At 41.7% G+C, this 23,660-nt stretch overlaps 1 protein-coding gene across 1 annotated transcript in view; it reads left to right on the top strand.

The window, feature by feature from the left end:
* vkorc1l1 (vitamin K epoxide reductase complex, subunit 1L1) overlaps positions 1 to 22,419 on the top strand; it is a 50,514-nt gene extending 28,095 nt beyond the window's left edge. The window contains exons 2-3 of the mRNA XM_078224969.1: positions 8,761 to 8,870; positions 18,137 to 22,419. Of these exons, the coding sequence (XP_078081095.1) occupies positions 8,761 to 8,870; positions 18,137 to 18,363 (337 nt within the window). The 3' untranslated portion in view covers positions 18,364 to 22,419. The remainder of the gene's footprint in view (positions 1 to 8,760; positions 8,871 to 18,136) is intronic.
* The last annotated feature ends 1,241 nt before the right edge of the window (positions 22,420 to 23,660 follow it).

Here is a 23,660-nt window from a genome sequence, read left to right as displayed (position 1 = left end):
TAGAACGTTCCTTGCCATGAATGCAAGTTGAGACTTCAAGACTGCAGGCGCACAGTGTTCATTATGATGGACGTAGAGATGTCCTGACTTATCTGGATTTGTTTGTGGTCCCTTAATAAAGAACAAGTAGGTGACCTGGCATGTCTAGGTGTTGGTGCTTCTTTGATTTGGGGGTCACTAGGGACACAGCTGTGTGACATTGACATCAAATGAACTGAACTGACATTGACATCAAATGAAATGATGGTGATGCATCGAAGAAAAGGAAAACGATTACGATTGAAACGAAAGTGCCCCCAATTCGCACATGGTTTTAAGGCGGCACGGTAGCACAGTGGTTAGCACTGCTGCTTCATAGCTCCAGAGACCTGGGTTCGGTTCCCGGCTTGGGTCACTGTCTGTGTGGAGTTTGCACGTTCTCCTCGTGTCTGCATGGGTTTCCTCCGGGTGCTCCGGTTTCCTCCCATAGTCCAAAGATGTGCGGGTTAGATTGATTGGCCATGCTAAAATTGCCCCTTAGTGTCATGAGATGCGTAGGTTAGAGGGATTAGTGGGCAAAATATGTAGGGGTAGAGCCTGGGTGGGATTGTGGTCGGTGCAGACTCGATGGGCCGAATGGCCTCTTTCTGTACTGTAGGGCTTCTATGAAATACATGTTACATGATTTAGGTTGTCTATGGAAATTAAGGATACACATGACGGTGCTTTTGACACTAAACTCTTCAATTCTTGGTTCTTATTCTAAATGTAATTCCTTTCGTGATTGTGGTCGCTGGTGTTGGAGCCTTTATTTTATCATTTTTTGCAAGGCTTTAAAATCAGCAGGTAAATTTCCATCAAAGGTTGTATGGCAATACCAGGCAGATATGTGCCACATAATGTACATGTTTTCCTGAGATCAAGGGAGGTAAGATTTAAGCCAAATAATCTAAATACAGCAACTGATGTGGAAGGTGAATTTACCAGGGACGGGGGAATCCCCAGGGGCTTTGTACAACAGCTCTGCAGACTGAAGTTTACTCAGCCTGGCAGGTTCACGCCACCTTCCTTCCTTAATGTTACAAAGCCAGTGCACAGTGTGGACCTGCAAACTCCCTCTTCTACCCGGAGGGAGATGAGACAACAAGTTTATCCAGTTTGGGCGGCACAGTGGTTGGCATTGCTGCCTCAGCGCCAGGGACCGGGGTTCAATTCTGACCTCTGGTCGCTGTCTGTGTGGAGTTTGTACACTCTCCCCGTGTCTGCTTGGGTTTCCTTCCGCAGTCCAAAGACGTGCGGGTTGGGTTGATTGGCCATGATAAATTCTCCCTTGGTGTCAGGGGGGACTAACAGGGTAAATATGTGGAGTTATGGGGTTAGGGCCTGGGTGGGATTGTTGTCGGTGTAGGCTCGATCGGCTGAACTACCTCCTTCTGCACTGTAGGGATTCAGTGGAAAAAATGTCTGCTCATCAGGCTGCATAGGTTCTACAGCTAACTACAAGCTTATCGACTTAATCTATCCAATATACCAACTATCTAAAAATATTTCAGCAATCAAAGTAGTTTAATCCTGAATTAATCACACCAATTTGTATCAGCCTCGGACAAAATCTCAATTTATAATCCGAAACAGTTACTGCTGAATTATTGTGATAGAGCTTTTGCAGCAACTGTTACTTATTTTGTCAGTTGAGCCGTGTATGGATTGTTTCTATTGTCAATATTTAGGTGCTGCTAACGGTGACTGTAAGATCAATAAACAATTCGTTAGTTCGTGACTTTGTCTGGTTTCTTCTTGGATAAATGCGTTAATGCTTTTTTGTCAGTTAGGAACTTGTGCAGATTCCGATGGGAGGTTGATGGTGCAAATGCTAATAGAATCCAAGCCGGCTGAAATTCGATGAGTCAGATTTATGCACCATTACCTCCAAGGCATAAAATCTGGCTGCTAAAGCCAGGTGGATCCCCTGACAATTTTAAGGTGAAGAGTTAAGGATTCATCTGGTGCCCATGATGAATGGCTATGTTAGAGTATTGACCTGTGTTCTTACAACATTGTAGGTTGTTTTTTTAAATTTAAAAATAGATTTGGCTGTTGGGAAAAGTCAACCGTCAGATAACCTCAGTAGCCCCAGTTGGTATGTGGTATGCCAAAGTGGACGGATGTATAAGCCTGTTGTAAGGTAAAACAGGAGTGACACAAATTAATTTAAGTTGATTTCTAATTGTCACGTATTGGGTTAGTGAAAAGTATTGTTTCTTGCGCACTGTACAGACAATATACATTCATAACGTACATGGGGAGAAGGAAAGGAAAGGGAGGAGAATAGAGTGTTGCAGATACTGATAGGGTGAAGAGAAAGATCAACTTAACATAAGGTAGGTCCATTCAGAAGTCTGATGGCAGTCGGGAAAAAGCTGTTCATGAAGTGGTTGGTACGCCATCTCAGACCTTTGTATCTTTTTCCCAACAGAAGAAGGTGGAAGCGAACATCTCTGGGGTGCGTGGGGTCCTTAATTATGCTGGCTGCTTTTCCGAGGCAGCAGGAAGTGTTGACGGAATCAGTGGATGGGAGGCTGGTTTGTGTGATGGACTGGACTAAAACATCGATGCAAAGATTTGCAATTTCCAGCAGTAAAATCTCTTTTTTTTAAAAAAAGAAAATCATGAGGAGGGATGGTGTACCATAGGACGATGTGCATAGGAGCCAACTATTTCTCCATGCAATAAACAACAATGCTTGCAGGACCTGAATGGAGAACAGATGCTTTTAATGGGGAAATTACAAGCAAAGCTCTAGTCAGATTGAGGAACCTTCATATCACTCAACGTTCAGTGAAGGTATCTGAGAGCTGACCTTGTACAAGAGATAATTAAAAGATGGAAAAGTAAAAATGGAATATTAAATTACGAGTTGGGCGTGGGTTCAATCTCCCCCTTTTGAGACTGATAACAAGAGGTACTTTGTCATAGAGTGAGCAACACTTGGAATGTTGTAGAAGGTGCCAGAAAGTCTCTCCTGATTCATTTTCAAGAGTAAGACAGTTCAATTTGTTTGATGGGTATTGTCAGTAGTGCTGGTTACTCATGACATATACATGTGTTGACACTGTTTGCAAAGGTTTCATGTTTGGTGTTGCTGCTTTCTGATGCATTGAGGTCAGTATCTGTAACGTCCATCTTGTTGCAAACTGTGAAGAATGGTGGGGAAGGTGGAAAGGCACATTGAAAACATCCAACATCAAGACATCATGGATATGTTTCCAGCTACTGAGCACAATTCTGACTGTGAAAGCAGATTATGATTTATAATGTTGGTTGAACAAATATTGATAGTAGTAGTTAATAGAAATGCCCATGATTATATAATGCTGGCAGTTAGCCAGCCTTATTGCTGCTTTTAATAATTAATCCAGCTCCAAACTCCAAAACTGACACACTATTTTGCAGAATTATATTCATCTTCAGTTGAAAAGACTTGAAGATGCGGGAGTTTTCAATCAAAAAAGTGATGCTGCCTCTCTTCCTGGTCAAACACCAAATATACAATCCCTCATTTGGCTAAAGATCGTCTTCACACAGTGCCAGAAACATTCTGGTCTTTTCATCAAATGGCCACCTCTGTGATCTGAGATTGGGAATGTTGTCAGTCTACTTGTTGTCCTGGGGAGGGGGGGTTAGATCACAGACATGTTTAGTCCTGCCTACATCCGAGACTGTATTTTCCAGCCTTTGTCAATAGTTAGTTACCAGGAGCAGACATCCTTTCCCCCCCTCCCCATTTCTCTCCTGGTCTACCCTAAAGCTTATTTGAAAATTTAATATCTAGCATACAACTGTAATGTTCATTTATATAGCGCTGTTTGCGACACAAGGAAAAAAGATGTTGAGAGGTGGGGAAAGCAAAAGTAGGACAGAGTGGGTTATTGTTTGAATAATTTTGATTGGATGTTGCTAAAGTAAGGGAGGGGTGGGGAGAGACAAAGTAAGGTGTGATGGTTTTAGCGGGGGATTTGCCAAGTATACTGTCTGATGGATTAAAGCACAGCTGACATTGGTGGAACAAACACACTGGGTGATACCATAGCTTTAGGAGTGATGGCTCAAAGCAGGATTAAAAGTGGTCTGTGGGATAGTGTGGGTGTGGCGAGACAGTGGAGGAACAGTCAGATAAGATCTTGATTTGTGAGCACAGATGATGGATCGTTTGAACCGGCAAGGACTTTGAGTTGGCTTTAGAATAGTGGGATGCCATTTGGGAGACCACAAAAGCAGTTGAGTCACGAACTAACATTACAAATAGCCCTGGTGGCAGTGGGACAAAAGTGAGCTGAATCGTGAAGGTGGAAATTGCGTTGTTTTGGTAACTGGATGTGGGGGAAGTAAATTCCACTTGAGATCAAGCAGCTACCAGCACTCTGCATCACCAGACATGGCCTGAGGTGGCAGTTGGGGAGGCTAATAGATTTGAAGAGAGGCATGCAGTAGTTGAGGAGAGCCTTTGGTTTTGCTTAAAAAAAAGTGGAGACTTATCCCTCCAGGTTTTAATCCAGTTGATGCGATACAGATGCTACCATGAAATTTAGCTTGTGTGTCATTGGTGCAAAGATGAATGCTGATCCCGTGCTTTGGGGTGACGTTCGTACAGATGAGTATACAGATGAGGGGGAGAGCCAGCAGTGACTATGCAGTGGTGGGAGCAGGCAACATTATTGTGCTTGGAGTTGGCAGAGAACAGTCACCAAAGGTGGTCTGCACAGCATATCGGAGAATTATCATTGGTTTCAAAGGCAGCACCGAGATGAAGGTGGATGAGCAGGAACTGCAGATTGTAGTCAGGATATTAGATTTTCCTATAAAGGGAAAGTATACTGTCTTTGAACTCGAAGAAACGTCTTGTTGATTCTCCCGAGTGCATTGGGCTTAGTTAACTGGATTATTGGTTTGTCGAACAAACTTATTTAATAGAGGGAGATAAGAGGTCTAGGACAGACAATCTGCCATATTATTTGGTTTCCCTTGATTATTTTTCTGGAAATCTTACCTGGAAGGTGTCACTGAGGAGTTCAGTGCACTAGAAAAATGGGACGACATAGAATTTGTGCTGTGGTATAGGCCAGCATTTGGAGCAAAATATAAACGGCCTTTGGGCTAAGATCAAGTGTAGTATGGTCGGCTGCACTTGGTTGAGGTCATTAGGTTAGACTGAAGCTTCATATGTTTCATATGAAGCAATTTTTAAAAGCGGCATCTCGGCCTTTTGGCTAAGATGCAAATGAGCTCAAGTTTTGGAGGAGGAACCTCCCCCTTCTCCAATCAGCTTGGCTCATGTAAATCAGGCCCAGGACAGGGTGATTTGGTCGCTCGCCCTGTCTTGTCAGCCTGGATCGGAAATGTCTCAACTTGTTGAGACTTTGAATTGGATTTGATTTGATTGAATTGGAAAAGTATGTTAAAAAAATATATAAACAGTGCTGCTTCTCGGCCTTTTGGCTAGGATCGGGTGTAGTTATGCGGATGCTGCACTTGGTTGAGGCCGTTGGGTTACATTTAAGCTTCATTTTCATATGAAGCAATTTTTAAAAGCGGCATCTCGGCCTTTTGGCTAAGATGCAAATGAGATCAAGCCTTGGAGGAGGAAGACCTGCACCTCCTCCAATCAGCTTGGCTCATGTAGATCAGGCCCAAGACAGGGTAAAGGGTCGCATACCCTGTCTTGTCAGCCTGGATCGGAAATGTCTCAACTTGTTGAGACTCTGAATTGGACTTGATTTGATTGAATTGGAAAAGTATAAAAAAATATATAAACAGTGCTGTGCAAATATGCGAAGATTACTTGTAGTTCATTTATAGTTTATTTAAAGGGAGCAGATTTTAAACGAGAGGAACCAACCAACTTTATAAAAAGTTGAATAAATTCAAGTAAGATTTTGTACAGACTTCCATACTGCGCACACATCCAGCTAATGGGAAGGACTGATAATTGTTTGTGTTTCTTAAGGTACTCTATCAGTATTCTAACAAATATTAGTAAGAATTTAACTTTTGGCCTGTAATATTCCTTGCCCTTCTGAAGGCATTTGCTCCCTACTGATGTGCAGTCTTGTATTTGCTCTCTGGTTCTGGGGTGGCTGGCTATGGTTGTTACCCATAGGCAGTTATCTTTTTAATCCCAGTGTACTTGTTCTCTGTATTCTTGTTTCACAATTACAAAAATCTATCTATTTTTAAACTGTCCCTCCATTCATTTTAAATCTCTGACCTCCTTTGGCAGTATCTCTGATATTCGTTGTGTGAAGGTAGATTGAAGTCGAAGATTGTGTCCCATTTATCCCTGTCGATTCCTTCATCAGTTCAACTTTCTTATCCTCGGAATGTATCCCAGATTTTCCCATACTCTAAGCACAACTCAGTCCAATTGACCAGGTGTGACATTGTTGGATTTTTTAACATCTAAAGTGTACAACGTAATCGGCGCAGGCTTGGAGAGCTGAAGGGCCTGTCCCTGTGCTGTACTGTTCTTTGTTCTTTAATCTACAGCACAGAGGAGGCCATTCAGCCCTGATGAATGCAGGTGTTTATGGTTCAACATGAATTGGACACATACTGTGGTTCTGTCTTCACAAAGGAGGGATGGAATTTGAAGGAAGGCAAATCTGAAGCTGGGGTTTATGAGCAAGCAGGATTAAAGTAGTTGGCAAACGAGCCAGGGGGCGATGAGATTTTTTTTTTTACACTGCAATTTATCATTCTCTGTAATGTACTTCCTGAATGGGTATTGGTACTTGTTCAGTTGTAACTTTCAATGGGGAGTTGGATGTATACTTCAAGGAAGTGATTATGGGGGAAAAGAGCAGGGGAATGGAATTAATTGGATAGCTCTGTCAAAGAGCTGACACACCCATAGTCACCTGAATAGCCGCCTCCTGTGTTGTATCATTTGAAGTTCAAAACCTTATGTTGTGACCTTTTCTCTCTCAATCCAACTGAGCTGCTTTTTTTTCCAGGTTTTCTATCTCCATTCTGACATAGTTGCAATGCCAGGGTAGGAATAAAGGGATCTTTTTCTGAATGGCAGGCAGTGACTAGTGACATACTGTAGGGATTGTTACTAGGACCTCAGCTATTCACAATATATATTAATGATTTAGATGAAGGAACTAAGTGTAATGTTTCCAAATTTGCAGATGGCACAAAGCTGGGTGGGAGGATGAGTGTGAGAAGGATGCGGAGATGGTTCAGTGTGATTTGGACAAGCTGAGTGGGCAAATGCATGGCAGATGCAGTAAAATGCGCATCAATATGAGGTTATCCACTTTGGTAGCAAAAACAGGAAGTCAGATTATGTTATATATAAGGGAAGGGAATGTGCAATGAGACCTGGGTGTCCTTGTACACCAGTCGCTGAAGGTAAGCATGTAGGTGCAGCGGAATGTAAAGAAGGTAAATGGTATGTCGACCTTCAAAGCAGGGGGATTCGAATATAGGAGCAGGGATGTCTTGCTGCAATTATACAAGGCCTTGGTAAGACCACAGTGTGCAGTTTTGGCCGCCTCAAATTGAGGAAGGATACTCTTGCTATAGAGGAAGTGCAGCAAAGGTTTACCAGACTGATTCCTGGGATGGCGGGACTGCCACGTGAGGAGAATTGAGTTGGTTAGGATTATATTTGCTGGAGTTCAGAAGAATGAAGAGGGATCTCATAGAAACCTATAAAATCTTAACCGGACCAGACAGGGTAGATGCAGGAAGGGTGTTCCAGATGGTGGGGGTGCGCAGAGCTAGGGCTCATAGTCTAAGGATATGGGGTAAACCTTTTAGGACTGAGATGAGGAGAAATTTCTTCACCCAGAGAGTGGTAAACCTTTGGAATTTGCTTCCACAGAAAGCAGTTGAGCCCAAAACGTCGAATGTTTTTGAGAAGGAGTTAGATACAGCTCTTGGGATGAATGGGATCAAAGGATGTGGGGGGGGGGGGGGGGGAGCAATCAAAGTATTGAGTTGGATGATCAGCCATGATCATAGTGAATCGCAGAGTAGGCTTGAAGGGCTGAATGGCCTATCCCTGTTCCTATTTTCTTTATTTCTATGACCCACTGCAAAAATTTACCGGCTTGTTTCCCTTGGATAGGAACACATTTTTCCCCAATTTTGTCATCGTGTATTAGTATTTTAGCTCAATCAAATTTGGCCTTCTCGCAACCTTTGTCCTGGCCCAGTGTGCCTATCACAGGCTAACACAAATCTCTCTTTCCCCCCCCCCCCCCCCCTCCCTAATTCCTATTCCAGCTTTTCTAGTTGCTAATATTGAGAGACTGATTTTGTTTATCCCTTTTAGAACTTGAACCAGTGAAAGGAGGCTATTATATTTTTTTAAGACAAGAACATGCCGTTCTGTGGACAGGAATTGTGACGTGCATAAATTATATCCTGCACCATTAGGAACAGATGTTGAACAAACTAATGTTTCTGAAGATGGAAGCAAGCAGCTGTCCCTGGGGTCGAGACGACACAATAAGCACTTTTTCCAGCTCTACCTGTCTGTGAAACAGCTGAAATTTCATAACTGCCAAAGTGTTTTTGTTCTATCTTGATCTAATGCAGTATGATTATAAGCTTAATCAGCCTGATCTGGTGTGCTTGGGGGTGAAAAATAGTAGGTGTAATTTTTTTTCCCATGTTGCCAGATATGCAAACAGATGGTGTTTTCTGTCTTCAGTTAATAATTTCATGGATGTTGCTATCTTGTCACTTAATTATAATTATCATTTATTGCAGATGGGGAAGAGGATTTGGCCTTGTTGGGATCATTTTTGGAAAGGATAGTGCTTTGAATCAGCCAAACAGTATATATGGACTTATTTTCTATGTACTACAAATGTTGTTGGGTGAGTACTGTGTACATCCGAGTTAATGCGATTCACACCAGGATTTGTTAGGGCGTCTGAGCTGTCATTAGTCACAATTAGACCAGTGTTCATTCAGAATCACACTCTACTTGCAGGAGTTGCAATTTTCACACGCAATCGATTAGTCGCTGCGCCATTTTAAAGTGCCGTAACTCATTCAAACAAAAGGTTTTCGATGTGCAGAATTTCTATTGATTGCTTACTCATTCAGAAAGTTGTCAATTTATATATTGATTGGAGCCGGGTGGAGTAACCGAGAGATGTTTTATGCAATCGCATTAGGAACACAAATGGTCAAAAACCCTACAACTACATTTTAATTCTGAGGAGGGGGGGATTGGATAAATTTTGCTTGTGTTTGAGTGCTCATTTCTGAACCAAATCTTTCAACAAATTTGAACCTTCTACACGAATAAATGGTTTTTTATTGTCCTGGGTCCCAGAACATTTTTTATATTTTAAATAGCCAAAAAAAAAACTGGGTCTTTACTTTTTGCATCCCAATCTTTTAAAACCATTTTATGTGAAATTAATGCATTTTTAAAAAACTGTACATAGAAGTTCAATAAGAGGGTAACTTGCTGAATGATAAATCTGGGTACAACTGATCTTAATACTTAATTTCCCTCGCAATGTTACCATAGTGATCAAGTCTTAATCCATCCCAGTTTTATTGGCTACAAACTTTCCTGTTGCAAATTTGTTTTTGGAGTTACTAGTCTCCTCTTTATAATCGTTCAGATTATAGGAACGTAGGAATTGGGAGCAGAAGTAGGCACGTTCAGCCCATCGAGCCCGCTCCGCCATTCAATGATCTCTCCCTGGAGTCAAATCCACCTCCCCACCTGTTCCCCATATCCCTTTTTTAAAACTAGAAATATATCTATCTCCTCCTTGATTTCAGTCACTCCAAATACCAATTGCTTTATCCACGTTAATGTTATCTGCATTATTAGAACTGTGGCAAAACTACTTTTATCCCACCAAATAATTAAATTGAATTAGCCATTTGCCTATGCAATTTATGAATGACAGCATTTACTGATTCCAGTTCTTACAAAGTGAGTGTCTCTATTTTCAAATGCCATCAATAAAACTTAATCTGCCTTCTAGATGCACCATTCTTCTGAACAGTGACTACATTTCCACCATGAAGATTGGGTAGGAGGACCACTGTAGCTGTATGCACTCCTTATCTGCCAGTTCAGCCTATCTGATTGCTGACTCTCCAGATCCTGTGAAAACATTCAAAGCTCATGCTGCATGTCTGACCAGTGCTTGGTCTCCGTTCAAGTTTCTTTTGTTAGTATCTTAAAGAATGCTAAATATAATGTTTAATTGTATTGCTGCCAAATGGAATGGTCGCAAACAGGGCATTGTTTCCTCAGAGTGGCATGCCCTTTTTCAATCAGGTGATCTGGATGTCATTATCCTTGGATAAACTCTGTTTAGTGACAAATACCGTTTGCAATTTATATTGAGCATTAAAGTCCATTTGAACTGGTGTTTAACAAAGTATTACAGTTCTAGCTAGAAAGCTCAACTACTTAACTATGTGGGGAAAATTATTAGACCCTACGTCCTAAATTCATGCCCCAATATGGAAATATCTCATTCTAAGTTCAGGAATGCTGTAAGTCCAAGAACTGCTCCAAGCTCAGATTTTCAGTGACTGTGGCAAATAGTTAAATCTGTTCTCACCATCTGTATCAATCCCACTAACTCTTCAGTTACAAAGGATGTAGTTATGTGCCAGACATTAAGGATGAACCTGTTATAATGTTTGCTTGAAAAAAAAATCTGAAATCCTGGATCAAATACTAGAATTAAGTTGACAGAACAAGGTTTGACCACCTCCTTCTAACTGTGATGATGCCACAGAAATTAGCAGTCCCTGAGAGTACCGGCGCTCTCAACACTGTATCCCAGAAACTAGCTTCAGTGATCATTCATGGATCCTTGTTTATCAGTGTTGCCTCTTCCAAGTGGAGAGCAGCACTGTGGTGTAATATTGCGCCATTCTGTGTTAGTTTGCGAATGTACTGAATAAATATTTGTTATAACGTCTCAGTCACCACTTGCTATGTTCCAGGACAAACCAGTTGATTTACAGTGCATTCCATTTCTGTTTCCAACGACGGAATGACTCTCTCCAATTGTGAGGGTAGCAGTAGGCCTCATCGTTATGGGGTTTTGAGTATTACATAGTATTGTGCGCCACATCTGGCATTACGTACAACTTCAGATGTCTGTGTAAATGGTATTGCAACACCCAGAATGGTGTAATGAGGTTGCCCCACTCTTTCTTGGCCTAATATTAACATGGTGCATGGAGTCAAAAATTAATGAATAGTCTTTTGGAAAATAATGTGCTGTGTAAAAATACTGAAGAACCTGACTTTGTTGACAAAATGACTTGACATTGACAAAAAGAGTGTTTTAAAAAGGCAAACAAAGCAACTACTTTTGTATTCAGCCATAGCAAATTATGCCTGGGCAGTTCACAGTAAAAGCAGGCATCCAGCAGTGGAAGGAGAATCGTTGTTCTTTCTGCACAGTGTGTTTCTTTTGCTATCCAATTACAGTAATCTTTTGTCCCTGCAACTTTTTTCCTAGAATGTTTCCACCATTCTTTCAGACTGTGCAGTCTATTTCATAACAAAAAGATTCTTCATGTCCCTTCTGGGTTTTTGTTGCAAAGGTTCGTTTGGTGTCTTACTAAGAAGTTTAAAAGATCGTATGGTTGAACATAAACCGTTTATTGTTGACCCATAACTATATACATCTCCAAGATGCCGCCATGCAGGGGTGCTAGCTCTTTTCCATACTCTACCACACAATGTACTTGCATGTGACTCTCTACCCTGGCCCACATTAGCCCTTGCTCTGGCCAACACCCTTGTACTGCAATGGCATGCTGCTATCCTCTATAGGCATATTATAACAGTTTTATGCCAGTTGTCTCTGTTTACTGACTCTCCTGCCAGTGCAAGCTCTTTTTCCTTATTTACTCTTATCAAAATCCTTAACTTTGAATACTTCAATTAAATCTCTCCTTAACCTTCTGTTCTCGGAGGCAGGCAATCTTAGACCATAAGATGGAGGAGCAGAAGTAGGCCTTTTGGTGCTTCAAGTCTGTTCCGCCATTCAATGAGATCATGACTGACCTGATGTGATAATCCTCAACTCCACTTTCCCACCGTATCCCCATAACCTTAGATTCCCTTTCTGATTAAAAATTCATCTATCTCAGCCTTGAACGTAACGACCCAGCCTTCTGCAGTAAAGAATTCCACAAATTCACTACCCTCAGAGAGGGCGGCACGGTAGCACAGTGGTTAGCACTGCTGCTTCACTGCTCCAGGGACCTGGGTTCGATTCCCGGCTTGGGTCACTGTCTGTGTGGAGTTTGCACATTCTCCTCGTGTCTGCGTGGGTTTCCTCCGGGTGCTCCGGTTTCCTCCCACAGTCCAAAGATGTGCGGGTTAGGTTGATTGGCCATGTTAAAATTGCCCTTAGTGTCCTGGGATGCGTAGGTTAGAGGGATTAGTGGGTAAATATGTAGGGATATGGGGGTAGGGCCTGGGTGGGATTGTGGTCGGTGCAGACTCGATGGGCCGAATGGCCTCTTTCAGTACTGTAGGATTTCTAAGAAGAAATTTCTCCTCATTTCTGTCTTAAATGGGCAACCCCTTATCTGAGATTATCTGGTCCTAGACTCTCCCACGAGAGGAAACAACCCCTCTGCATCTAACCCGTTAAGCCCCTGAAAATCCTGTGCCTTAAGGTTGCCCCTCATTTTCCTAAACTCCAATGAGTACAGGCCCAACCTACTCGACCTCTCCTCATAAGAAAATCCCTCCATATCCAGGATCAACTTAGTGAACCTTCTGTGGACTACCTCCAATGCCAGTATATCTTTCTTTAGATAAGGGAGTCTAAATGGTTCTTAGTCTCTCCATGTAATTAATGTTCCTCATCCCTGGCATTATTCTCATTCTCTCCAAAGACCTTGACGCTCTAAGGTAGTGGTACCTAGAATTAAGCAGAATACTCCAGTTGAGTCCGAGCTAATGTTTTATAATTTTGTATTATTTCTATAGAAAGGTTGAGGAGACTAATGATGAAAAGAAAACTGGCAAAACAGAGGAGTTTAATACCGAACTTTTGAGAGTGGGGCCAAACTGTTGTAAAAGCTCTTACCAGCAGAACTGGAATGGGGGGGGGAAGGGCAAAGTTGGTGTGTGCTGGCATAGAGGACTGAGAAGAAGTTGTATGGTTGGGGATATGAGAGACTGGTGATTTCAGAAAAGATAAGGGAGTCGGGTAAATGGGATATGGCTAATGTGGAGAAGAGAGCAGGACTAGGAAGAGAGGTAATGAGTGAGTGAGACTATTGTATCTAAAGCTAGAGCCAGGATCATACAGAAAGGGCACTGAAGTTTCACACTGCCAAGTTCAGCTTGAACAAGCCACCAGGCTGGAGAATGAAATTTGAGGGCCAGTGCGGAGGAGCTGAATAGTATAGTTTCAGCCTTGCAGTTTTGAATTGGAGAAAGCGATTTTTAGACTGTTTGCATTGTTAGAAATAAATAGTCTGAAGGTGTTGGGACAGAGAGATAGAGTTGAGTTGATGTCAGCATACATCTGGAAGCTGACTACTCCTATGGGTGATGCAGCTGGAATACAGTGTATAATCAGAAATAAAATCTGGGAGCACTTGAGGTGAATATGTGGGAGGGGGTGGAGGAACCAGAAGGAAAGGGCGGCACGGTGATTAGCACAGCTGCCTCACAGCGCCAGGGCGGGTTAGGTTGATTGGCCATGATAAATTGTCCCTTAGTGTCAGGGGATTAGCAGGGTAAGTACAGGGATAGGGCCTGGGTGGGATTGTTACCAGTGCAGGCTCGATGGGCCGAAAAACCGCCTCCTGCTCTGTAGGGATTCTGTGATCCAGGTTCAATTCCAGCCTTGGGTCACTGTCTGTGTGGAGTCTGCACATTCTGCCTGTGTCTGCGTGGGTTTCCTCCCACAGTCTGAAAGACGTGCTGGTTAGCTGCATTGGCCATGCTAAATTCTCCCTCAGTGTACCCGAACAGGCACCGGAGTGTGGTGACTAGGGAATTTTCACTTCATTGCAGTTTAAAGTAAGCCCACTTGTCTCACTAATAAATAAACTTAAACTTTAAATTTTAAAGCCATTAAAACAGATGGGCTGGCTTTTTTGGAACTGGAACCAGTAATGGTGAATTACTTTAAAATAAAAACACAAATAACAAACTATTTAATGTTCAGGATTAGATAATGTGGAAGTGTATTTGAGGTTGACCCATTTAATCTAATAAATGTCAACTTGATGAACAACTTGCTTTTACCTAGCGCCTTTTAGTTCAAAATTTCCTATGCCACTTTAGAGTCATAGTAAAAGCAATGGAACCTGGATTCGGGAGCAAATTTGAAAGCTTGGGTGTAAAAGTTGAATTTTCAGAAGATTTCCAGAAGAATGAGTTGAAGACCCCAGTGTTTTTATGGAACAACATGCAAAATTTTATGTTCAAGCCAGCAAGGGAGAGCGGTGCCAGCTAGGAGTCCCAGAAAGGACAAGGATGGCTTAGAGTTTTGTCACTGATTGTTGGACACGGAAGGTGGATGAAGGAAGGACGGTTATGTAATGATTGTATCTTGAGGGTGATAAAAGCTAAACTTATTTATTCGTCACAAGTAATGCTTACATTAACACTTCAATGAAGTTACTGTGAAATTCCCCTAGGCGTTGCAGTCCGGTGCCTGTTCGGGTCAATGCACCTAACCAGCACGTCTTCCAGAATGTGGGAGGAAACCGGAGCACCCGGAAGAGACCCACGCAGACATGGGGAGAACATGCAAACTCCACACAGACAGTGACCCAAGCTGGGAATCGAATCTGGATCCCTTGCGTTGTGAAGCAGCAGTGCTAACCACTGTGCCACCCCAAGGATAGATAAGGGCTTTGACAATGGAGTCACTAATGGAGGGTTGAGATAGAAATGTGTTTCTGGTGATTGAGAGAACATGGGGATCCAAGGAAACAGGAGGCGGAGGTTTGGAGAAGGTTGTTAAATTTCATTTGTTAGTCACAAGTAGACTTGCATTAACACTGCAATGAAGTTACTATGAAAATACCCTAATCGCCACACTCCAGCGCCTGTTCGGGTACACAGAGGGAGAATTTAGCATGGCCAGTGCACCTAACCAGCACGTCTTTCGGACTGTGGAGGAAACTGGAGTAACTGGAGAAAACCCATGCAGACACTGGGAGAATGTACAAACTCCGCACACACACTGACTCAAGCCAGGAATTGAGCCCGGGTCCCTGGTACTGTGAGGCAGCAGTGCTAACCACTGTGCTACCGTGCCGCCCCCCTTGGTCTTGAAAAGGAGTAACCTAGGATTATCCTGGGCCTCCGTGATAATAGAATCAGAAGCGGTTTAGGCAGAGGGCAGTGAAGTACAGTAAGTATCATCGAGCTAGATTTGGTGATTGATACTAGTCTTTCTGGTACCCTGAGTTTTATGCTATTTTTATATAAGGGCACAAAGATGGCAATGTACCCCAGTGGAACAATAAGATGGTGGTTTTAGTGGGAAGCAGAGCAGTAAATATAGAGGTGAGGGAATGGCTTAGTGGGTTGACAGTAGCAGTTGTATCATAGTCAAAATGGGAGGAAATTGGGAGTTGGAGACCTGCCTAGCCACTTCATTAACTTTAAATCGGTGGCTTTCCTTGTTGATTCTGAAAAGCTGCCACGTGGGTTTGGGACATTTTATGTTAACCACCATGCAAATTCAATACAAATCTGCTGGTGTTACAAAATCCAAGAGGATTCAATCTGAGGATGCAGCTTGGAAACTATAAAATGAGCAAGACAGTTGGACCATTTGGGGGAATGATAGCATATTCATAGAATCAAAGAATCCTACAGTGCAGAAGAAGGCCATTCAGCCCATCAAGTCTGCCCTGACCACAATCCCACACTGGCCCTATCCCCATAATCCCATGCACCTACCCTAACTAGTCCCCCTGACACTAAGGGGCAATTTAGCATGGCCAATCAACCTAACCTGCACATCTTGTGGGAGGAAACTGGAGCACCCGGAGGAAACCCACACAGACATGAGGAGAATGTGCAAACTCCACACAAACATATTAAATGTAATGGAGTCAAATGTAAAATACTAATTGCGGGGGGAGGGGAGGAGTGTGGATAAGTAGGTATCATGCGGACTCCATGAATGATATGTAACTGCAACTTCTGGGTTTTTGTTATGACTTGCAGCCAGTATCATTACAGAAATCCTGAATTGTATAGCCGTAACGGAAGGGTACAAATAGAGTTGTCGATCTTGGAGTATATTCAGAGTTCACAAGATGATTGAAATCTGTGACCTTCCTGCTCATCCAGTGCTGAAAAGTTTGATTTTTTTCCCCCCTTTTTGTTAAGCCTGGGCCCATTGCAGTACCATCCTCCCTTCAGGTAGAACTATTGCCAATACTGGTGTTCAACTAAAGTTCGCCATCTAAAGGTAGATGGTAGGCTGCAGCAAAGCCTGGCAGGCTACAGAGAAAATCAGTCAGTGATTCTAGGTTTCCATATAGACCAAAGCCACCCGAAGGACTGGAGCCCACTCTAAACTACTTAGTTGTTGCCCCTCTTCCACAAGACTCAGATTGCCACAGGTTGCTGACACTTATGTTAAATTAATGTCAGGAATTGGACAGTTAGTGCATTACTAGCTCCAATCGAAAGCATTTACTTGGTCCTGAACTGGCCAAGTTTTGCCAAAATTTATACTTGTCTCCCTGTCAGCGTGTTATCGCTGATCAATGAGGTACATTTATAAAGAACCTTTTAATGTAGTTAAACCACTCGGGCGTTTCACAGGAGTGCCATCAGGCTAGAATTGATAGCAAGCCAAAGAAGGCGTTTATGGGACACGCGACCAAAAGTTTGGTGAAACGGATTAAGTTTTAATTTGCATCTTAACGGAGAGAGATGGCAATAGAGAAGTTTAGGGGGAAATCCACAGCTTAGGCACACCTGCTATTCATGGGATGATTGAAGTGGGGGGGCGGGGGGTGGGATGCACTAGAAACCACCATTGAAGGAACTGAACTCTTGGTGAGTTTTTAGGCCAAAGGGAGTTATACGGATGGGGGCAGTGAGGCTAGCACTGGGTGAGGGCTGAATGGGATTTGGCACGTTAGGATACAGGCAGCAGTTTTGGCTGGCACAGCATGCCTAAGAAAACACAATTGTCGGTGTTAATTTTATTCAGTAAAGGTGCATTCAAAGATATGGAACCTACAGTTTGAGGAAATAGTCGCCAAAAAACAGCAAGAGCAATTCTGCATCCCTTTGCACCTGAAATTTCTGATATAAATTTATAGTCTGTTCAGAATTGGAGGGGCGAGAGGAGGGCAGCAGAGCACTTTGCTGGAATTTTTGTGAAAAAGGTAGAAGAATTCTGTGCACAGTATAAAAATACATGCTCTATTTATACCCAATTTCCCTCCATTACATTGAAAATCCATCACTGTGCAAGTATGCCACTGTTTGGTACAAGTTTTCAGGAAGCCTTGTTCATCACTCCATTGCCCATGAACGCTTAAGTACAGCTAACCTTTACCGGAGCTCAGTGCTCCGGTAGTTTACCAGACTAGGGCCAGAATCCTACGGCTGTTCACACTGGCGGGATTTTCCCATCCTGCTGCAGTGAACGGAGATTTGCTGCAGTGGGAGCACGATGTAAACAGCTGGTAAGATCGCCACCTGGATCAGTTTCAGTAGCTTTCCTTCAAGGATACTTTGGTTGCATGATTATAGGTACGTCACACTGGGGTGAGGTCATACTCTATCGCACACATACATTTCTGAATGTCTAAACCATTCCTGGATGATATTCCAAAAAACTGATTGGTTTCTTTGGTATAAGCCTCACACTTCTATGGAAGTAATCTTGGCCACTTTTACTGTTAGTTTTTGTTAATCATTGTAATCTATGACAGATATTCTGCTCCTTGAGCAGTGGGACAGTGATCTTGTTCAGGAGAATCTATTTGAATTGTCGTCATCAATTCATAATGTATTACTGCGCAGGTTAGCTTTTCAAATGCAGTGACGTTTACGCAAATGTATATGAATGTTGAAGCCTTGTATTGTGAAGAAATACTTGTTAATGAATAACATTCCTCCCTTTTCTTGCAGGTATGACAGTGAGTGCAATGGCTGCATTAATACTAATGACAACGTCTATAGTGTCTGTGGTGGGTGCACTGTATCTAAGTTACATCCTCTACTTCGTACTGAAGGACTTCTGCATAATCTGCATCACCACATATGTCCTGAACGTCATTCTCTTTATCATCAACTATAAACGACTGGTTTACTTGAATGAGGCCTGGAAACAGCAACTCCAATCCAAACAGGAATAATCTAAGTGATCTACAAACCTAACACCTGGAGAGCCTGCTTCCATTATGTCTATTTGGCAGTAATTTTTTTTTTGAGAGAGAGCAAGAGAGATGTATATGATATAAATGAAATCAAAATCATTGAGAACCAATTTTTTAAAAAATTGAATACTTGTTGTGTGGGACCTTGGACTTAACTGTGGTTTATCTTCCCTCACATGAAGATTAACAGACAAGCCAACTGAAAGCAAGCTTTAACTGTATTACACATTCCTCAGGAGATCTGCATTCTGAGAAACCTATACACTAAGTGGCATTTATTTAAGCATTCCCCCCCCCCCCCCCCCCCGCCCCCCAAGATAAAGTAAACTGCGTGTTAAAATTGTGAATGAAAGTGCCTTCTGTTACAGAGGAATTGTTTTTTTTAAAATCATATACAGGTGTTTTATACTGCACAGGAAGTGGCTAATGGGTGTCCTGGGTCTTGGTGCTCTGATTAATGGGTCTGGAAATTGTCCATCTTGGTTGAATGACCTGATGTGAATGTTGCAAGTCCAATTTCTCTCCAGTGCAGTAGGAATTTGTCACGTGTCGAATGGCATCTTTACACTGAAAAAAGCTCAGGTCCTCTTGGCCTAAACCTTCCCTGAGCGCATGGACAATTTGAAAAGGCCAACAACTATGCAGTCATAGCACACCACAAAGGTATTTAAACTAGCACAACTTGTAGTGTGAGAAAGCTCTCATCGCAGCTTGCTAGGACTTTGAAAATATGCTTCAGATGATCTTAGCAGTTCAATACTAAAAGTTTAATCTTTTGACTAATATTGGACCAAGATTTTGATTAAAAAAGCATATCTCTTTAAAAATGTTATACCTTATAACAAAAGTTTAAAACTTATCATGTTGCACTTAGAGATATTCATTTTGACTGCTCGTTCACTGTTTATTTCAGTATTTTAATACTGCTACTACCACTAGAACAGCATCCTGACCAAGACAATATAAATGTGTGGTCAACCAGGCCCATAATGTTTGGAAAAATTGACCTTGTTTAAGGGACCCTTATTCAATCTGATTGTGCTGCATACCACTTTATTTTTTTATTGAAGTAGTAGTTTATTTCTATTGAGATTTTCACTAGGCTGAAGCCCTTTGTTCCTCTAATGTAACACCATTGTGCCATGTTAATTAGTAAGGAATAGTTGACATTTTCAAAAGCATTTCTAATTAAAATATCGCTTACTAATTAATTGGTTGTATTAGTTCGGTGGAGGCTTTTTATATCATAAAAAGAACCACTGATAACTGACATTAAAAGCATTAAAGTTCAATTTGGCCAACTTAAACTCTGCTTAGATATATGTGACTACTGCTTGAACAAAAAAATTCCTTTCTTTCGTTCTATGTAAATGTCTGGTGTTCAAAAAATGAAAAATGTAATTTCACTGAACATTGATATTCAAGCTATTTTTGGGGTGAGCTTGTTTAATTCCACTACCCTATTTTATTCAGATAGATAATTGGGCGGAATAGGCTTTTGCCTGGCTTTGAAATATCCTTGATAATGTGGCTCAGTGCCTCCTCCATTATTACTTGAAGGAGTTGTGGTTATGGGTATTCAGTGTGCGACGGTGTACTGACCACTTTTATTGAGCATGCTTTTAATTGAAACCTTTTCTACCCTTACAGCAATGGATATCAAAGGTCTCAACTAAATGTGGAGGGCCCCCCAAAGCTACTTGCGTTGAACAGCTTGGTAGCAAATTTCATGGCTTTTTCACACCCGATATAATTGTTTATATCAAGAAGCATTCTGCACCGTTGTGCTCGTTGATACCCTAACAGCCTTTTGAATTTCCCAAACAGCTTAAGGTTTCATTAACAGAGGTTATTTTAATTTTGTGGGACCAACCTATTGGATTGTATTGCAAAAAAAAGGATTAATAGAATAGTGTAATGCCAACTTGGAACTGGTAACTACTGGTTCATAGCAGCAGTGTTTTAACTAACATTTCCTCCTACTTAAGACCTTTAAAAACGTAACGTCTATGAACCAACCTACAATAAAATACATCAGTGTTAGTATACCTCAGACTGTGCTCATATGCACAGGAGCCATCTGACATGACTGATAAATCTATAGTCATCCAACAGGTCGTATCAATTTTCTTTAAGATTTTACTGTGCCTACTTGTCAATTTAAAGTTGTGTTTGATAGATGGGGCAGCGCTCTTGATCAATGGATTAGGCATCTACTGGTGGAAAAGTCCAGTTCTACCAGACAACTTTCTATTTGCAAATGGACATTTGTCACGTAAGTCTGGTGCACAATGATTTGTTTGTTTAAATTAGAACTTGTTAATGTGTAGGATGCTGTGCATGTGAACTTAGTAATTTATGCAATCAGTATTTTCTCAACATAAAATTGGTGGGATTCTTTGGTGCCCTTACTAAATTGGGTCTCCTTTTTGTTTTTAAAAGCCCTTGCACTGTAAATATTTAGTTGGCAAATTATAAAGCCATGACTACATTCTTCATAGAATACAAATAATTCAGAGGATGTTGGGTACAGTTAAAGCTTGTCTCAAAGGATTGAATCCTGGACATGGAGGAATTGCCTTTATCGTATCTGTGCTCATTGAAGCTGCTGGTACAGTAAGTTACCTGAAGTCCATCTCTTTCTGAGCTCCAGAAGACCACTGAATGCTATTGTACTATTATTGTGACATTCCTGTGACCCAATAAGCTGTAAAAATTCCAAAGGAGTTAACTGATACTGTAGTACCGATACTTTATATCTTGGCTGTGGACAACACTTATGCTCATCCTTGATCCTATTTTTTGAAGTAAAACTCTACTAGGTAACTGCAATTCTACATACATTTGGTGCAAAACAAGTTTAATATTGATTTTTCGCCAATTCTTTGGGCTTGGTTCCAATATTTTACTTTGTGCATCTCTTGGTGTTAGACCTTTTACGAGCAACAGGACGATGGACAAGTTTAAGATCTCAGAAGTCCAGTTGTATTTACTTTTTTTATTTCCCTCCCCGGACCATAATTTGTTTATATTGCACTGTCTAGCATGAAGCCCATGTTTACTGCTCATGATGTACTGTAACTGAATATAACTATAGATTCATTCCTATTGGTACTGACCTATCACTACTAATTCCTGGTATTGGCATCAATACAGGCATGAGCAGACCCCCCTAATTTACAAGTGGCAAACTGAAATGGTTTTCGTTACAGTAAATCATTGTCTATTCAATATGAAAGTGACAGGGTGACAAATGCTCTTTATTTTTGTAAACTATATTTAGCATGGCAGAAGTACTATGTTCTTGATCTGTATAATATGTTCCATCAGAGTTATTTATTAATGCTGCTTCAAGCTCATGAGCACATGTGTTTAAAAAAAACTTTTTAAAGGTGGACTCTGGGCACTGATCCCCTTCACAGCCACAGATGAGAACGGTTTTATATATAGGTTCAGGACTATGATTTTGCTAAATAGCAAAACAAAATTGTAAATATGTATGAATGTGTATTCATTGCACAGAATTTTTTGGTATGAAATAAATGTAGAATCTACATGAGGTCTTCTGCGATTTGTGAGTGCTGATTTTGTTCTTCATTTCCTGTGAGTATACTTTTGGATGAGTTTCAAGTAGGCTATCATAGCCACCGATACTTGATTTTCATGTCCTCTGCTTGCTTGCAGCAAACTTCAATGTGTTGAAATGTGGATTAATAACAAGTACAGTACTTCAAATCTGGCACTGTTGACAGTCAGAGTTCTGCTGGATTTTGGGTCAGGCAGTTTGGCTATGCCAGTTCAGCTGGGGTTAAAGATTACTTGGAGCATGGGGTGGGATAGAAGCCAGTTACTGGCCTGGAGTCATAAGAACATAAGAAATAGGAGCAGGAGTAGGCCATCTAGCCCCTCGATCCTGCCCTGCCATTCAATAAGATCATGGCTGATCTGAAGTGGATCAGTTCCACTTACCCACCTGATCCCCATAAACCCCTAATTCCCTTACCGATCAGGAATCCATCTATCCGTGATTTAAACATATTCAACGAGGTAGCCTCCACCACTTCAGTGGGCAGAGAATTCCAGAGATTCACCACCCTCAGAGAAGAAGTTCCTCCTCAACTCTGTCCTAAACTGACCCCCCTTTATTTTGAGGCTGTGCCCTCTAGTTCTAGTTCCCTTTCTAAGTGGAAAGAATCTCTCCACCTCTACCCTATCCAGCCCCTTCATTATCTTATCGGTCTCTATAAGATCCCCCCCCTCAGCCTTCTAAATTCCAACGAGTAAAAACCCAATCTGCTCAGTCTAGAACATAGAAAAGCTACAGCACAAACAGGCCCTTCGGCCCACAAGTTGCGCCGAACAATTTCCTTACCTTCTAGGCTCATCCATAACCCTCCATCTTAATAACCTCCATGAACCTATCTAAAAGTCTCTTAAAAGACTCAAGATAACTGAGTGACTGTGAGAAAAGTCTTCAGGTTCAGCTCTTTACAATCTGCACTGCCTCTTTCGCTTCCTTCCTGCCAATGCTTTCTCAGTCTTAGCTGCTTTCACTTTGGGCTCGGCCTTCGATTTAATCTTTTTTTTTAAGTCTTTCAACCTGTTATTGCCTTCACAGGAAATTATTTGCTAACTTCTTCACTGCCTTGTTTGATCTTGCTGCTTTCTGATCGTTTTTGCGGCTGTTGATTTATTGACTGGGGGTTTCTTGTCTGGTGGTTTCTAAATTGACATCTTCTTGATTTGCAAAACATGCATTTAATATCTCATCGACAGCCTTCTCCCACTGTGTAAATCCGGATTTTATCTAATCAGCCCCACTCCTTTCATCACTCCCTCACTGTTTATTTATCAGTAAATTTTAGCCTGCTTCTCAATTGTATTTTCTACTTGACACCTGTCTAAGGAAACATTTTCCTCCTATTCTTCATTCCAAACTCTTTTGTTCTCCAATGGAGTCTGGATTTGTTTGCCCCACTTTACTCTTTATAGGGAGTAAAATTCAGACAGATAAACCCAGAGTCTGGTTCCTGTATTAAAGGGGTTCAGACAGAGAAACCCAGAGTCTGGTTCCTGTATTAAAGGGGTTCAGGCAGATAAACCCAGAGTCTGCTTCCTGTATTAAAGGGGTTGAGTTTCCTCCCACAGTCCAGAGATGTGCGGGTTAGGTTGATTGGCTATGCTAAATTCTCCCTCAGTGTCCCGGGCTGTGTATGATAAAAGGGATTAGCAGGGTAAATGTGTGGGGTTACGGGGATAGGGCCTGGGTGGGCTTG

Source organism: Mustelus asterias, chromosome 12 (genome assembly GCF_964213995.1).
Source record: "Mustelus asterias chromosome 12, sMusAst1.hap1.1, whole genome shotgun sequence".
Taxonomy (NCBI): Eukaryota; Metazoa; Chordata; class Chondrichthyes; order Carcharhiniformes; family Triakidae; genus Mustelus; species Mustelus asterias.
This window is presented reverse-complemented; position numbering and strand designations above follow the sequence as displayed.